Source organism: Xyrauchen texanus, chromosome 20, assembly GCF_025860055.1.
Source record: "Xyrauchen texanus isolate HMW12.3.18 chromosome 20, RBS_HiC_50CHRs, whole genome shotgun sequence".
NCBI lineage: Eukaryota > Metazoa > Chordata > Actinopteri > Cypriniformes > Catostomidae > Xyrauchen > Xyrauchen texanus.
The window spans coordinates 2053604-2071679 of record NC_068295.1 but is presented as its reverse complement, the minus strand read 5'-3'; the positions used below and the strand labels follow the sequence as shown (position 1 = coordinate 2071679).

General features: G+C 40.3%; 1 protein-coding gene across 2 annotated transcripts in view; it reads left to right on the top strand.

Moving 5' to 3' along the window:
* Window positions 1-18076, top strand: part of LOC127660801 (DNA nucleotidylexotransferase-like) — a 145958-nt gene that overhangs the window by 26954 nt on the left and 100928 nt on the right. The window contains exons 4-7 of one of the 2 annotated variants that reach the window (XM_052151225.1): window positions 1019-1189; window positions 4513-4584; window positions 4687-4810; window positions 15926-16058. In XM_052151225.1, coding sequence (XP_052007185.1) covers window positions 1019-1189; window positions 4513-4584; window positions 4687-4810; window positions 15926-16058 — 500 coding nt within the window. The remainder of the gene's footprint in view (window positions 1-1018; window positions 1190-4512; window positions 4585-4686; window positions 4811-15925; window positions 16059-18076) is intronic. The other variant, XM_052151226.1, reaches the window with a different exon arrangement.

Genomic DNA, 18076 nt, shown 5'->3' with positions numbered 1-18076 from the left:
CATCCTATAGCTCTCCTATAACTGTTCTGAGACCAGTGCAGACAGACAGCACACTGGAGGTTAAGTCATGCACTAAATAGGGAGCAAGGGAGCATCCTATAGCTCTCCTATAACTGTTCTGAGACCAGTGCAGACAGACAGCACACTGGAGGTTAAGTCATGCACTAAATAGGGAGCAAGGGAGCATCCTATAGCTCTCATATAACTGTTCTGAGATCAGTGCAGACAGACAGCACACTGGAGGTTAAGTTGTGCACTAAATAGGGAGCAAGGGAGCATCCTATAGCTCTCTATGCAGTTAAGCGTGTTCACTCCTAAAATCTGATCAAAAGTTCAGTTTCAGGCTGCAGATGATGTTTGGATCACTCAACATGTTTGACACACATGGGACGATGATCATCAGTACATAGATTCAACATTTATAATGGATCATTTCATTTTAACATGGTTGACAGTGATTGGATGAAGCTGGACATTACTTTCAATCTGAATTAATTATGCTAATTACTGATGTGATGTCTATAACATGACTAATCAACACTCCTGCAAACATAATGAACAATTTGATGAAAAAAAACAACAGACTTTCTATAGCTTGATATTATAAAAAATTTCACAATGTAGTCCCGCTGTCCACATATGAGGACATACATTTTTGAACACTATTTGGTCTAAAAAAAAGGTGGTTCTAGTTAAAAATCAAAAAGGGGATGTAAAATGCACACAGCGGATATGCTCGGGTCTCAGGAGGTTAAACCAGCTAAAACCAGAAAACCAGCTTAGGCTGCTTGAAGATATTTTTTAGCAGGGTGATGACCAATTATTTGGTAGGGTCATGGTAGGAATGACCCTATCACATTATGTTGTTTGTTTTTCTCCACCCGTGCCTCTCTCTGCCTCTTTTATTTGACCTTTTTAATTTCTCTTTGTTCATATTTTTCATCTGTTTTTCACACTCCATCTCTGGCTGTCGGCCGTGTTTCTGCTCACTCCCTTCTGCACCGTCTCTGTGCCGCAGGACGCGCTGGAGGTGATAGCGGAGAGCTCAGAGTTCAGTGGGAATCAGGGATCGTGTCTGGCGTTCCGCAGAGCGGCGTCCGTGCTCAAGAGTCTCCCCGTCGCCCTGAAACGCACAGAGGACACGCAACACCTGCCTGGCCTGGGAGAACACAGCAAGGCCATCATAGAGGTGTTGTATCAGCCCGACAACATATCCATATCATCGCTCTCTCAGACTCTCCTGCTGTGGTTCTAATACACCTTCACATTGTTGTTGCTCGAGCCCACGGGAAAACATACACCAAAGTTTTCACCAAAGTGGGGAAAAGGTTTAGCTTGGTTGAAAGAGCTGGTAAAGCGATACCTTCTCAAATGATTCTGAATTGATTTGCACAGATTTGAACTGTTGCTGAAATATTGAAATGCTTCAAGAATTGTGAGTTTAATGCAAAAGTGCCTAAATAATATCCATCTGATGTGTTTGTGAATGTGTAACATTATGTTCTTTTGAATATTAAAGACAAATCAGCTTTCAATGACTGAGTGATGGTTGACAAATACACCATTTTACTACATGATGAATGTTGTAGGATTTTAAAAAAATCTAATCAAATCACTTTATGACTCAAACTTCACTTATAGTTTCCCTAACCCCCCCCCCCCTTAATCCATCTATATAGCTTGTAATTAGTGCTAAGAGTTTCTTTGATGATATTCAATTGTGTTTATTGTTCACTAACAGCTTAAACAACAATAGAAATGAAAATTATTTTGTCATCTACTCACCCTCATGCCGATCGTCTTTCGAGCTCCAAAAAAACTATTTTTTTTATGCATTTGGCAGACGCTTTTATCCAAAGTGACTTACAGTGCCCTTATTACAGGGACAATCCCCCCGGAGCAACCTGGAGTTAAGTGTCTTACTCAAGGACACAATGGTGGTGACTGTGGGGCTCGAACCAGTGACCTTCTGAGTACCAATGTATTATACAGTGCACTTATTACAGGGACAATCCCCCCGGAGCAACCTGGAGTTAAGTGTCTTACTCAAGGACACAATGGTGGTGTCTGTGGGGATTGAACCAGCAACCTTCTGATTACCAGTTATGTGCTTTAGCCCACCACACCACCACCACCATCATATGACTGTAGAAGAAGATTTTTTTTATTGCGGCAAATAACGACTATTTTGATAATCAATTCATCTTCGATTGTTTTAGTTTTTATTAATTGTCTAAAATAAGCAATTATTTTCTCTATTTTATTAAAAAAATATAAATGATTTTATTTGAGATGCACTGATATTTATTGGCCAGTTATTGACCGAATTAAAACCATCGGCAAATCGGTTTAAAGCATGAAAACGGCGATATGAAAAACTGAAGGTTCAATTATAATTAATTATCATCACACTTTCTAAAAACTCTTTCAAATTAACACTGATGACCGGCACACAATGTAGAAGGTTTGGCATGTCCAAGAACATGTAATATTTCATATTTATTCTTTCCCGTTTTCACATTAATGAGGAAAAAATGCCGTTATGTGACACATGTGAAAGCGGCACTTACCTAAACATGATGAGGTAAAACCATCCAAAACAGCTAACTCTGACTTCTGAGACATTTGTATGGTATCTATTAAAGGCTGCACGATTGATCGAGTTAAGATTGAAATCACAATATGGTCTTGCGCGATTACAAAAGCTTGAAAGTCTGCGTTTAAAAATAGACTTTAATCAGCACTTCAGTCAGCATTGTGTAAGCAGGCGGCGCCCTCTAGCGCTCTGTACTGCATTTTCCATTATCCATTACACCACTATAGAAATTAGAAGGGCGTTTTGTTCCTTTGGTAACTTTTTATTTTTTTCATGATGTGATTGACATTTCTGTGGCATTGCCCAACATATGCATGATATGAATTTGTGATGTTCTATTATATTCAGTACAAACTAAGTCAAATGTGAGTTTTATTGTTTTAAACTGAAAAAAACGAAATGTTTACCTTTCATTCCTGAGCAAAACAGCGATCTGATGAGAAAATAAGGTAAGTGGCAAAATATCGGTCTCGACATCGATATCGGTCAAAAGGTTTTTTTTCGTTGTTAAAATCGGTATGGTATCGGTAAATGTGCATATCGGTACATCCCTAGATTGTATGCTATACAATGTGTATGAAAAAAGTTTTAAAATCTAAATGTTACAATATAAATTGCATATAAAAATAAAATAACCTGAGTGCTTGCTCACTTGGTGAATTCCTTTAAAGGAATATTCCGGGATCAATACAAGTGAAGCTTAATCGACAGCATTTGTAGCATAAAGTCGACTACCACAAAAGCAGAAATCGGTGTTTCAGTGAGACACTTACAATGGAAGTGAATGGGGCCAATTTTTGGAGGGTTTAAAGGCAGAAATGTGAAGCTTATAATTTTAAAGAAGCACATACATAATTTTATCCGCTAAAATGTGTGCATTATTTAAAAAATTCAAAATATTGGAGAGTTGTCTGCGCCGCGCCGCCCCAGACTCAAAGCTCATGCGGGTTGCCAGAATGTTGAGATGCAAATTAGCCATCTCAGCATCCATTTTAAAGGATTTCTGGGCTTGTAAGCTTAAAGGCATTTCCAATATTTATCCTTGTTTTACTACACCTCTGGTCATGGTGGTTTTTAGATGGATGGCGAGGCTTTTTATGTTGGATGGGATCTGTTATCTCTGTTCCAGTTCGTTTGCTGGCTTCCATGGCTGCAGCAATCAGTGTTGTTTGCCTGCAAACTTGTTACAATCTGGCAACCCGGCAGTGTCGAAATACTATTGGTGAGTGTGCAGTGGGCGGGATCAAACAGGCCAAAACATAAACAGACATTCCGGCCCGGAATGGAAACTTCAAAGTAGAATATACTGGCTGTAGCATTGTTAACAAAAGTAACAAAATGTCTTATTGTTTATTACAGTTTTTATCAATTAGTTGTCAAAAAGTCTTTTAAAGTCACATTATAGCTGTGTGTGAGGAACAGACCAATTTAAGCTAAATTTAAACTTCAAACTGCACGTCAGGCTTGACATTAATGATACCAAGCGGCATTGGTTTTCGCATACAGTATCTTAAAACCAATATCAACACGGCAATTGTATATATGCCAAGTTTGAATATAAAGAAAGTCATACAGGTTTGGAATGGCATGACGATGAGTAAATGATGACGGAATTTCCATTTTTGCATGAACTATTCCTTTCAACAATGGGAACTGTAATTGACAGGAATGTCTATAATTATTATTGACACTGAAAAACAAACCCACCCAGACAAATAAATTATAAAGTGGTTTTGAGATTGCACAAAGTACCTACACAAGACAGCGTTTCATTAGAGTTATTAAGGTGATTAACGAGAACGATGTGTGCGTGTAGTCTCACAGATGCGGTGTTAAATCACGACAGCTCACCGATGTGATGAACTGCATTTCAGTGAATTATAACAAACCACATTTCCATGTCTTTATTTTCATAGGAGATCTTTGAATGTGGAGCATCGCTCAAAGCTCAAGAGATACTAAGGGATGAGAGGTATAGAACAATGAAGGTACAGCGATCAAAATCAATTTTACTTTAAGCCTTTTTAACACTTAGCAAACATATATGAACAATGATTGTTACTTAATGTGTCTTTGTGTTTGTATGCCAGTTGTTCAGCAGTGTCTTTGGTGTTGGACCTAAAACAGCAGAGAACTGGTACTGTAGAGGACTTCGCACATTTGAAGATGTCTTGACTGAGCCCATGATCAAACTGAACCGGATGCAGACTGCAGGTTAATACTCTCCTTTATACTACAGGGGCCAGTTGCACAAGCCGTGCACACAACGAAATATTTAAGCGTGTATCAGATATGATACACAACATTTGACTTCTCATGTTTCACTCTCGGTTCAAGCTGACGAGCCGAACAACCTGTGGTATGTAAGTTTACACTAATCAGCCACAACATTAAATCCTCTAAGTATTGTAAGTTGCGAGGTGGGGCCTCAATTGATCAGACTTGTTGGTCCAGCCCATCCCATAGATGGGGAATTTGGAGACCACCTTGAATTCTTCATCATGTTCCTCAAACCATTCCTGAACAATGTTTGCAGTGTGGCAGGGCGCATAATCCTTCTGAAAGACCACTGCCATCAGGTATACCGTTGCTATGAAAAGGGTGTACCTCGTCTGCAAAAATCTTTATGTAGGTGCTACGTGTCAAAGTAACATCCACATGAATGCCAGGACCCACACTGCCTCCGCCGGCCTGCCTTCATCCCATAGTGCATCCTGCTGCCAACTCTCTTCCCCAGGTAAACAATGCACACGCACCCGGCCGTCCACATGATCTAAAAGAAAACATGATTCATCAGACCAGGCCACCTTCTTCCATTGCTCCATGGTCCAGTTCTGATGCTCTTGTGCCCATTGTAGGCACATTCGGTGGTGGACAGGGGTCAGCATGGGCACTCTGACCAGTCTGCGGCTATGCAGCCCTGTATGCAGCAAGCTGCGATGCACTGTGTGTTGTGACACCTTTCTATCATGACCAGCATTATGTTTTTCAGTAATTTGTGCTTCAGTAGCACTTCTTTGGGATTGGTCCAGATGGGCTAGCCTTTGCTCCCCACACACATCAGTGACCATTGGGCACCCATGACCCTGTCGCCGCTTCACCGGTTGTTCTTCCTTGGACTACTTTTGCTAGATACTAACCAGTGCATACCAGGGACACCCCACAAGACCTGCCGTTTTGGAGATGCTCTGACCCAGTCGTCTAGACATCACAATTTGGCCCTTGTCAAAGTCGCTCAGATCCTTACGCTTGCCCATTTTTCAAGAACTGACTGTTCACATGCTGCCTAATATATCCCACCCTTTGACAGGTGCCATTGTAATGATATAATCAGTGTTATTCACTTCACCTCTCAGTGGTTTTAATGTTTTGGCTGATCAGTGTATGGCACCATCTAGTGGTTATTTGTGAAAAAAATTGGTTTCAATGTTTATATCGATCTATTTAAAATGGCACGAAAACTGACTCTTATGTTGGGATAAATAACAGCTTATTTTAATAAAGTAAAAGTGACAGTAATGATTATATTGTTACTGATATTTTAAAATGAGCATTTGCTGAATAAAAGCAACATGTGCTTGGTTAAAATGTTGTATATTATTTTATTGAAAAAGCCTGTTGAAATCCATGTATCGAATATGTCTTTTGAGGCACATCTCTCGATCACCATTACATTACATTCATGCTCACCACAAAAAATAAATAAATACAATTCACAGAGCTTTGCAAATTCTGACATATACTATTTTATTCATATAGTATTTGTAACATCCAAGGTTGTTACCCCTACTACCAACCACAAGAGGGAGCCCTCTCCTGAATACTGACACTATTCCTTTTTTTCTATGGTGACTTTACATTACATTACATTTATGCATTTGGCAGACACTTTCATCCAAAGGGACTTACAGTGCACTTATTACAGGGACAATCCCCCCAGAGTAACCTGGAGTTAAGTGTCTTACTCAAGGACACAATGGTGGTGACTGTGGGGATAGAACCAGCAACCTTCTGATTACCAGTTATGTGCTTTAGCCCACTACGCCACCACTACTCCAGACGTTCCTGTTTTTACTATATAAATAGCCATGCTTCTCCATTTTGACTTTGTGAAGTATTGCCAGTTAACACTGCCTTACCAAGCGTTTTTCCATTGCCATTGCTGATTGTTCTCTTTTTATGACCATTGCCCATTGCCTTTTGGATACACCTTCGTTTAGTTTAGTTCGTTTAGAATATACTGCCTGCTTAACGACTACCTCTATTTGCCTTCTGATTTGGATTGTTTGCTTGTGATCTTTAATAAACTTTCTGCACATGGATCCTAAAACCTTCTCCATGACCAGTTCATTACAGTATTTTTACTGTGATACATTTCACTCCATATTTATAGAGCAAGTAGAGGAAGTTGTCATGGTCAAACTCTCAAACATTTTGTATCTCTGAAAAGCCCAGGGAGTCCTCTGATAATACCCCAAGATTTACTACTGTAGCATGTATGGGCTAAGAAAAACTTCAAAAACAAATGTCCTACACATAAATGTTTGCTGGGCCTCAGGAGCAACATGAAAGTAAACTATAGCAGGTTAAACACATGAACTGTATGATATGACTATTGTCATTTGGGTATACTACTGAAATGATGTAAGTTGTGCAACTATTTAGACCCAAAAAGTGCATGAGAAATAACATACACCACTGAGCCAAAACATTATGAGTTACAGCACCCTACATCTGCAGGGGAAAACAAGAGATGGTTGATCATGCATTTACACCAGCGAAAGTTGGTGCACAGATGTAACAGCATTGAAGAAGATGTGCTGTCCTAATTTAGAAGCACTCTTCATCAACTGTAAGCCTTTCTACTCACTGCGGGAGTTTTCCTTGTTTATTCTGGTGAGTATGTACATAACACCACAAGCATGCGGGAACACAGCACTGCAGCAGCTGGCTGATCACATCACAGACATGGAGCAACAACACCCGGACTCTCTATCATTATTCTGGGACAAAGCTGACGAAACCCTGAACTACCAAACTACAAACAACACATCACATGCCCCACCAGAGATACTGGACCACAGCTACAATAATATTTAATCAAACTACACAATGATGTCTAAGACTTTGAAACCATGTGTGGTGTGAAAAGCACTATACAAATAAAAATGATTTAACTTAACTAAAGGATGCATATCACTCAGTCCCACATGCATCTTTAGGACTCTCTGATCAATGTCTGGATCATCTTCTCCCGACATTCAAGCAGAAACTAAAATAGGCTAAGCCTGTAGTAGGGACTACAAGCCTGCTTTGAATGCACTGATTGGAGTGTTTTTGAAGTTTCAACCACAGACCTGGATGAGCTCACAGATACTGTGACATCATATATCAGATCCTATGAGAATATCTGCATCCCTGCTAGGCTATTTTTATGATTCAATAATGATAAACCATGGTTTACAGGAAACTCAGACAGCTTCGTCATGCCAAAGAGGATGCTTACAGGAGTGGGGATAAAATATTGTACAACCAGGCCAAAAACACACTGACTAAGAAATCAGAGTGGCTAAAATAAGCTGCTCTGAAAAGCTTAAAAAAAATTTTTTTTTTCAGCCAACGATCCTGCATCTGTGTGGAAAGGCCTGAAAAGCATTACCAAGTATATGACACCTCCCCCTCACTCTGTAGAGAATCAACAAATGGCAGATGAACTAAATGTGTTTTACTGCAAGTTGAAACGCTCAGTCTCACACCCCTACCCTGCTCTGATCTTCACTTCACACACACCAACACCTCCTGGAACCCCCCTCCTCCTCCCCCTCCTGCTACTCAATCTGCACGTATGATCTGTGAGAAGGATGTGTGCTGGGTCTTCCAGAAACAAAAGACTAGGAAATCTTCAAGCCTAGATGTTTTTTCCTGCCTGTCTGAAAGTCTGTGCTGTCCAACTGGCCCCCATCTCCACACAGATTTTCAATAGATCATTGGAGCAGTGTGACGTTCGCTGCTGCTTCAAATGCTCCACCATCAGTCCGGAATCAAAAAATCCCCCAAATTCACAGGACTTAATGACTACAGACCTGTCGCTCTCACGTCTGTTATCTTGAAGTCATTTGATAGACTGGTTTCGGACTACCTGAAAGACATAACTGGACCCCTGCAAGACCACCTTCAGTTTGCTCACCAAGTAAACAGGTCTGTGGATGATGCTGTCAACATGGGACTTCATTATATACTGCAAAACCTCAACAGACCTAGGACATATGCAAGGATCCTATTTGTGGACTTAAGTTCAACCTTCAATACCATAATGCCCCATCATCTCTCAACCAAACTGACCCAGCTCTCTGTACCATCCACACTCTGTCAGTGGTCCAGCTAGCAGCTCGTGAGACTCACATCCAGACCCTCACTATTAACACTGGTGCTCCACAGGCATCTGCTCTCTCTCCACTGCTCTTCTCCCTGTACACGAATGACTGCACTGCAAAGGACCCCTCTGTTAAGCTCCTGAAGTTCGCAGATTACACCACGGTCATTGTCCTAATCCGCGATGGTACAGCTGACTGTCTGATGCGGTCACAACAAACTTGACCTAAAGTGGGACACCCACATAGACTCCATTGTGAAGGCTCAGCAGAGGTTGTACTTCCTTCACCAGCTGGGGAAGTTCACCTGCCACAGGAGCTGCTGACTCAGTCATTATTGAGTCTGCCCTGTGTACATCTATAACTCTATGGTTTGGTTCAGCCACCAAATCAGACAGAAGGAAACTACAACGGACAGTCAGGACTGCTGAGAGGATTATTGGTGCCCTCCAAGACCTGCACGTCTCCAGAGTGAGGAAGCGTGCAGGTAGAATCACTCTGGACCCCGCACACCCTGCCCACTCCCTCTTTGAACTGTAGCCCTGTGGCCAGCCCTACAGGACATCCAGGCACAAGAACAGTTTTTACCCTCAGGCCATTTTCCACATGAACAATAAAACTACCTTCAGGACTCCCCCATAGTGCAATAATGTATAAATATGTAATGTTCCTTCTGTATATGTGTAAATTCACTCATATTTATTTCAATAACTGTACATACCCCTACCATGCACATATATTACCAATCGCACATGTACATATGCCATTCTATGTTATATGTACTATTTTTGGGTTTTATTTCATACTGGTCATGATAGTCACATCACGTCAAAAACAATAGAACCCATTATAATGAATGACGCAGTCTACCATGGAAGTGTTTGTTGCGTGCATTACGTTGTGCCGACAATGTAAACAGATGTCCCGTTCCACACTGGCACTACTACTGCCAACAACACAAATAAATGGTTTTGAAAGTGCGTGTCGACATGCCCGGTGTAGACAGCCTCACGCCATTGCGTTGCGCCAACGTGCCTGGTATAAACAGAGTGTAAGCACCATATGAGTGCAATGCCAGTCATGGCATTTGAAATATTCATGAATGGAACTCTTTACCTAATGTTTTGCATTGCGTCCAAGTTTTTTTTAACTGCCCCATCCTTCAATAACAGTTCCTTTGCAAAGCTTGAATCATTTTATGACTGGTTTATAAGTAATCCACATTGCTATGAACCGGAAAAATACAAGTAATCCATGCTGAAATACGCTGAAGACACATCCAGTTTCCGGTATCATTCTGCACTGAATTGCCCATCGCCGGAAATGCATATAAACGGTCAATGACGTCCATCCAGCACTTAATTAAATATAGGGCAGAAGGGCAAAAGAACACATCTGTGCTCAAAACCACAAGAGGCAGCAGCTGAATGTTGCTTGAAAATTGCTTCTCCTCTTCAGAGTTGTATCTTGACACAGCGTCTTTTATAAGTGGTGCAAGCTATGTATCAAGTGGTCAAAGATGCCTGTCTGTGCATGTTTAAATACACAAATAATTGAAAATTGTCCAGATGGGTCCCCTTTGGTGTTCAGGAATAGTGAGGCAACAATAGGCCTTGTTTGTCCTTATCTCTCAAGGGTGTGTTGATGTAAAAGTAGGTGTTGATGTTGATGTTTTTCGCTGTACTCCTAGTGACGTAGGGTAGTCACGGAAGTAGGGAACGAGGCGTTTTTGCAGCTTGGTTTCAATAAATGGAAGTGGAGCGTAGATCTAGCGGGAAGACCAGCAGGTGTACATCATCACATCATTAGCTGGGTAACTCCTAGCCAATCGCACGTAAGCCAATGCTTTATAAGTCTGCTCACAATCTATCACATTGCTGTTTCGGTGTGCTAACACTGCAACCTCCTCCACCCCACCACCACCAGTTGAGCCCTGTCCCGCAGGGTGGTAGGCTCCTCGCCCCTGCCTCCTATCTCCGGCAGGACATGAAGGTTCCGGGTACAACTACCTCGGACTGCCGGACGGGGCCTACGCCAAAGAGAGAGACATTACTTCCCATTTTACATCTATCAAATAAATGGCATCTCAAACCTCACTCAAGCCTGCGTGTCTTCACGATAGAAATACTTTTATTGCATTGGGGATTACGTTTTGAGTTCTGACATTTACAGTATGTTTTTATAGTAGAAAGATCTCTGTTAAAATATCAAGGAAAATTTGATTCGTCATGACATGATCCATTTAACATATTCATGCACCATGCCATGGTATTACTATGGTACAACTGTCCAACCAACATGGTGTCACTGTAGTGCATCTAGTGAAACACGGTAATTACATGTTACTTCGATAAATACAGTGGTACTGATGTGTTACCATATTCATGCCCCATACTATCTACATGATTAGTTCAAGTTGGCCAAACTGTAAATAGTTTCACAGAACTTGTTACATCTGATTACATCATTGTTTGAATTTATGTAAGCCACATTTCTCCCCTTAAAAGAAAAACTACATAGTTTAAACATGATAAATCTTCCTGTCAAAGAGCAGTCATTATTTGCTGGTCATTTTTCTGGTGTTATTGTTCTCTGCTGGTCTGCGGGCAGTTGGGTGTGTGTGTGTGTGTGTGTGTGTGTGTGTGTTTGGGACCACTGGCTTCTGGCTGGTTAACTAACTTAAATGACTCTGCTGTTTACCTGGTGTGTAGCAGCACTTTCATCTCTGGCTATGTTGTACACAAAGCCCTTGGATTATAAATCTGCTCATCGATAAGTCTGCGTCCATATGGAACACTACATATTAGTAAAACCCTCTCGGGAGCTTCCAGAAGGTGGTATAAGGCATTCGTAACAGCTTTTGTGGTTACAGATTCAAAAGTCATCAATCAAATCTGGGGAAAGGCCAGACGTGAAAAGGCCAACCATGTTTCCGCTGTCATCTCATTTATGAATTTCAATACAATGTTATTGTTACCTTTTGTATAGCGATGACCGTATCTGACCTGTCCACACTACATGTTTTTGTACCGCCTAGAGTCTTAATATGGATTTATGTTGGAGAACTCGCTTGTTAATTACTGATAATTCGGAAAATCTACTTTAAGATGAAAGTTTAATGATGCAGAGGTTGTTAGCTAATCACTTGCGTCCTCAGCCCACTTCTCAACTATTCTCAGTCGTCAGGCCTCGTAATTTCCCGCTGCTGTTACTGCTGTCTTCAGGCGCTCGTTTGCGACCTGCTGATTTATAAACAACACGCCGGCTTCAAACAATTATGCAGATTGCGTTTGGGAGATTTCCAGTAGAGTATGAAAAGACTTCAGTGTTTGTAGTGATTTCACGGGCTGTGAGGTTGTGTACTGATGTGTATTTTGAAGTTCATAATAGTATTTTGTTTGAAGGACATTTATAAGTGTAAGACTTCAATGAATGATATAAAAGCCATGATGATTTTCCCAGCGAGAAATGTGTCTCTAACAGAGCACAACAGATGGAAATATGACAAAAGGTTTTAAATGTTTTTAAGTAAAGATTAAAGCAATAGCTGGACTCTACGTTTAAAAATAACAAGATGTTTGTTATTGATTTACCATGGTAGTAATACCCATTTTTTGGACATGTACCTCCATAATACAATGTTTACCATGGTAATACCAATTTGTACCATCATAATACCATGTTTTGTGGGAAATGTACTATGGCAATACCAAATGTTTTTGGACATTTACTGTCATAATACCATGTTTTGTGGGCATGTATCATGGTAAAACCATCTTTTTGTACGTACTGTGGTATTACCATTTTTTTTTACATGTACCATCATATTACCATGTTTTGTGGACATGTATCATGGTAAAACCATTTGTTTGACATTTACTGTCATAATACCATGTTTTGTGGACATGTATCATGGTAAAACCATTTGTTTTACATTTACTATGGTAATACCACGTTGTTTGGACATGTACTGTCGTAATACCATGTTTTGTGGACATGTACCATGGTAATACCATTTTTGTTTACATGTACCATCACAATACCATGTTTTGTGGGACATGTACCATGGACATCTGTGATATACCATGTTTTGTGGACATGTACCATGGTAATACAATGTTTACAATGGTAATACCAATTGTACCATCACAATACCATGTTTTGTGGGACATGTACCATGGTAAAACCATTTGTTTTACATTTACTATGGTAATACCACGTTCTTTGGACATGTACTATCATAATACCATGTTTTGTGGACATGCACCATGGTAAAACCATCTTTTTGGACATACTGTGGTATTACCATGTGTTTTGGACATGTACCTTCATAATACAATGTTTACAATGGTAATACCAATTTGTACCATCACAATACCATGTTTTGTGGGACATGTACCATGGTAAAACCATTTGTTTTATATTTACTATGATAATACCACGTTCTTTGGGCATGTACTATCATAATACCATGTTTTGTGGACATGTATCATGGTAATACCATCTTTTTGGACATACTGTAGTATTACCATTTTTTTTTTACATGTACCATCATAATACCGTGTTTTGTGGGACATGTACCATGGTAAAACCATTTGTTTTAAATTTACCATGGTAATACCATGTTTTTTAGGACATTAACTATGGTAATACCAGATTCTTTGGACATGTACTGTCATAATACCATGTTTTGTGGACATGCACCATGGTAAAACCATCTTTTTGGACATACTGTGGTATTATCATGTGTTTTGTGGGACATGTACCATGGTAAAACCATGTTTTACACATTTATCATCATAATACCATGTTTTGTGGGTGATTTACTATGGTGATACCAATTTTATTTTACATGTACCATCATAATACCATGTTTTGTGGGACATGTACCAGGGTAAAACCATTTTTTTACATTTACCATGGTAATACCATGTTTTTTGGGACCTTTACTATGGTAATACCATTTTTTTGGACATGTATCTTGATAATACCATCTTTTTGGACGTACTGTGGTATTACCATGTGTTTTGTGGGATATGTACCATCATAATACCATGTTTTGTGGGACATGTACCCTAGTAAAACCATTTGTTGTACATTTACTATGGTAATACCACGTTCTTTGGACATGTACTGTCATAATACCATGTTTTGTGGACATGCACCATGGTAATACCATCTTTTTGGACGTACTGTGGTATTACCATGTGTTTTGGACATGCACCATGGTATTACCATTTTTGTTTACATGTACCATCATAATACCATGTTTTGTGGGACATGTACCATGGTAAAACCATTTGTTTTACATTTACTATGGTAATACCACGTTCTTTGGACATGTACTGTCATAATACCATGTTTTGTGGGACATGTACCATGGTAAAACCATCTTTTTGGACTTACTGTGGTATTATCATGTGTTTTGTGGGACATGTACCATGGTAAAACCATGTTTTAGACATTTATCATCATAATACCATGTTTTGTGGGTGATTTACTATGGTAATACCAATTTTTTTTGGACATGTACTATCATAATACCATGTTTTGTGGACATGCACCATGGAAATAGCATCTTTTTGGACATACTGTGGTATTATCATGTGTTTTGTGGGACATGTACCATGGTAAAACCATTTGTTTTAAATTTACCATGGTAATACCATGTTTTTTAGGACATTAACTATGGTAATACCAGATTCTTTGGACATGTACTGTCATAATACTATGTTTTGTGGACATGCACCATGGTAATACCATCTTTTTGGACGTACTGTGGTATTACCATGTGTTTTTTACATGTACCATCATAATACCATGTTTTGTGGGACATGTACCAGGGTAAAACCATTTGTTTTACATTTACCATGGTAATACCATGTTTTTTGGGACCTTTACTATGGTAATACCATGTTTTTTGGACATGTATCTTGGTAATACCATCTTTTTGGACGTACTGTGGTATTACCATGTGTTTTGTGGGACATGTACCCTGGTAAAACCATTTGTTGTACATTTACCATGGTAATACCATGTTTTAGACATGTATCATCATAATACAATGTTTTTTTTGGGACATTTTCTATGGTAATACCAGATTCTTTGGACATGTACTTTCATACTGTACCAACCAAGGACTAAACTCTTCTCTATGGGAGACAGGGCCTTTCAGGCAGTCGCCCCACGGCTCTGGAATGCCCTCCCAGAGACCCTAAGGGTTCCACAAACTGTGGAGGTTTTTAAGAAGGGCCTAAAGACATTTTTATTTCAAAAGGCCTTTTAACTTTCATGATTTTATTTTTTATCTTTCTGGTGTTTTATTGCTATTTATTGATTTTGTGTTATTTCTCCTGGAACTGTGTTTAAATTCTTTGTTACTGTAGCACTTTGAGATTTAGTTGAAATGTAAAGTGCATTATAAATAAAATGTATTATTATTATTATTATTATTATTATTATTATACTACCATGTTTTTAAGGAATGTTCCTTGGTAATAATTTTTTTTTGGACATATCAACATAATTCCATGTTTTTTAAGTTTTTTTTTTTTACATGTACCATGATTATACCATCACTGTAACGTAGCACCACCTGAGTACTTTGTTTTGTCATGAAACGAAGGTTAAAAGCACTGGGACATGTGCAGGAGGTTTTTGAGAGTCAGTGACGACTGTAATTAATGCTCTTCACACATGAACTATAAGAGCTGACTTTAATGAGAGATTTTTAGTGAGTTGCCAAAAAGCACTTGAAAGTTAAACAGATGAGTCCTGTTTTTGGTAGAGCTTCAGTCAGTGTTGAAGCTGCAAATTCACTCGTAACGCTCTATAAAACTTTATACCTCGGCATAAAATTGTGGATTTCACATGTGTAGACAGTATTGAGCTAAAGTTGACAATTACCTGCCTGTGTTTCTCTTGAGAAGATTGTATAACATCTATGACTCTCTTTCAGGGTTCATGTTCTATGAAGACATCAGTAAACCTGTGAGCAGGCCAGAGGCCAATGCACTGAAGACTATTGTAGAGGAAGCTGTTACCTGTGTCAACTCATCTGCCAGTGTTAATGTTATTGGCGGCTTCCGCAGGTAAGCAATGCTTCTTTTAGTATTCTTTATTCAAAGGGTCATCATATAAGTATTTTTTTTTGTGATGCTCATTTTACTGTTCACAGCACCTCTTTCCCTTTGCGCTGTGTGGCACTGTTTTGACATGGGGCGGAGTTTTGAGAATGACGACTTCATGTGTGGGTGTGGCTTATTCACAAGGTGAAGGAGCATGTGTCGCTTACATGCACCATGATGCCCGCTGAGTTCAAAACAAGCGGAAGCTAACAGCAGAAAAGTGTCACTGTGATTTAAGGTTGATCTCATTTTCTCTCATTTCTAACTAGAATAGTACTCCGTACTCTGGGTAGGGAAGGAGGTATTGCCCCAAGTGAAGGAGTTCAAGTACCTCGGGGTCTTGTTCGCGAGTGAGGGGACAATGGAGCGAGAGGTTGGCCGGAGAATCGGGGCAGCGGGGGCGGTATTGCACTCGCTCTATCGCACCGTTGTCACGGAAAGAGACCTGAGCCGGAAGGCAAAGCTCTCGATCTACCGGTCCATTTTCGTTCCTACCCTCATCTATGGTCATGAAGGCCGGGTCATGACCGAAAGAACTAGGTCACGAGTACAAGCGGCCGAAATGGGTTTCCTCAGAAGGGTGGCGGGCTTCTCCCTTAGAGATAGGGTGAGGAGCTCAGTCATCCGTGAGGAGCTCGGAGTAGAGCCGCTGCTCCTTTGCATCGAAAGGAGTCAGTTGAGGTGGTTTGGGCATCTGGTAAGGATGCCCCCTGGCCGCCTCCCTAGGGAGGTGTTTCAGGCACGTACAGCTGGGAGGAGGCCTCGGGGAAGACCCAGGACTAGGTGGAGAGATTACATCTCCACACTGGCCTTGGAACGCCTCGGGGAACGCCTCGGGGTCCCCCAGTCAGAGCAGGTTAATTAGGCTCGGGATAGGAACGTTTGGGGCCCCCTGCTGGAGCTGCTGCCCCCACGACCCGCGGTTGAAGATGGATGAATGGATGGATGTTAAAAGCTGAAAAAAGCAAATTTAGGGTGAAAGTCCTGCTTACAGTGTTTTTGTGCTTCTTGTAGTTTTTTTTTTAGCTAATATCACTGTCCTGTGTCGTTTTATGTTACAGTCTACTATTTTCACCCTATCTAAGTTTTTAAGAACTCCTAGTTACATACAGATCAACACAGTGACCTTTTTCACATCCGCTTGTTTTAAAGGGGTCATATAATGGTACATGCACTTTTTTAAGTTGATTGCACTGAAATGTGTGTTGGCTGTGCCTGTACACAACCATCCTATTATGATAAAAATCCATCCAGTGTTTTTGTAATCTCCTTATATATTTTCCCCTGCCTCAAATCGAGCCATTCGACCGTGTGACGTCACACGGATGGACGCCCCTCCCAGGATTGTTGATTGACAGCAGTGTTTCAATACAGACCCGCCCTCGCTCGTGAGCGAGCTGTCAATCATAGTCCGTCATCATTGTTGATACACTGGAGCAGAATTGCGCCTAAGCGATTGTGGTGTTCTGTTCTTCGGTGTAATAACGAACACAGCAGTCATTTTGATGTTCCTAAATCTGAACCGCTGAAGACGCAGTGGCTGAGTTTTCTTTACGATGGGAATATTCCCCACGAGCAACGTCAATGCGTTCATGTTTGCGCGAATCATTTTTCACCAGACTGCTTTATAAACGAGGGTCAGTATAAAGCTGGTTTTGCTAAGAAGCTGCTGCTGAAAAAGATTCGGTACCAACTATTTATATTCCCTCTGCACCTCCAGAAGAAGTAAGTGTAACGTTTTATTAACCTTTATATTAATCTTTGCAAATCGCTTGCACGCTTCACAATGAATGTGGCTAATGTTTACGGAGGGGCGGGGTGACCAAAGCTCATTATCATTTAAAGTCATATGCACTGAAACGGCGTGCTGAAATCAGAGCTGTTTTTGAGCATGTAAAATTAGTGTTTTCTTAAAATACTAATGAGAATTTTTAATAAAAGTATATTACAAAGTTTTCATTTAGACCCTAAAGATTCATATT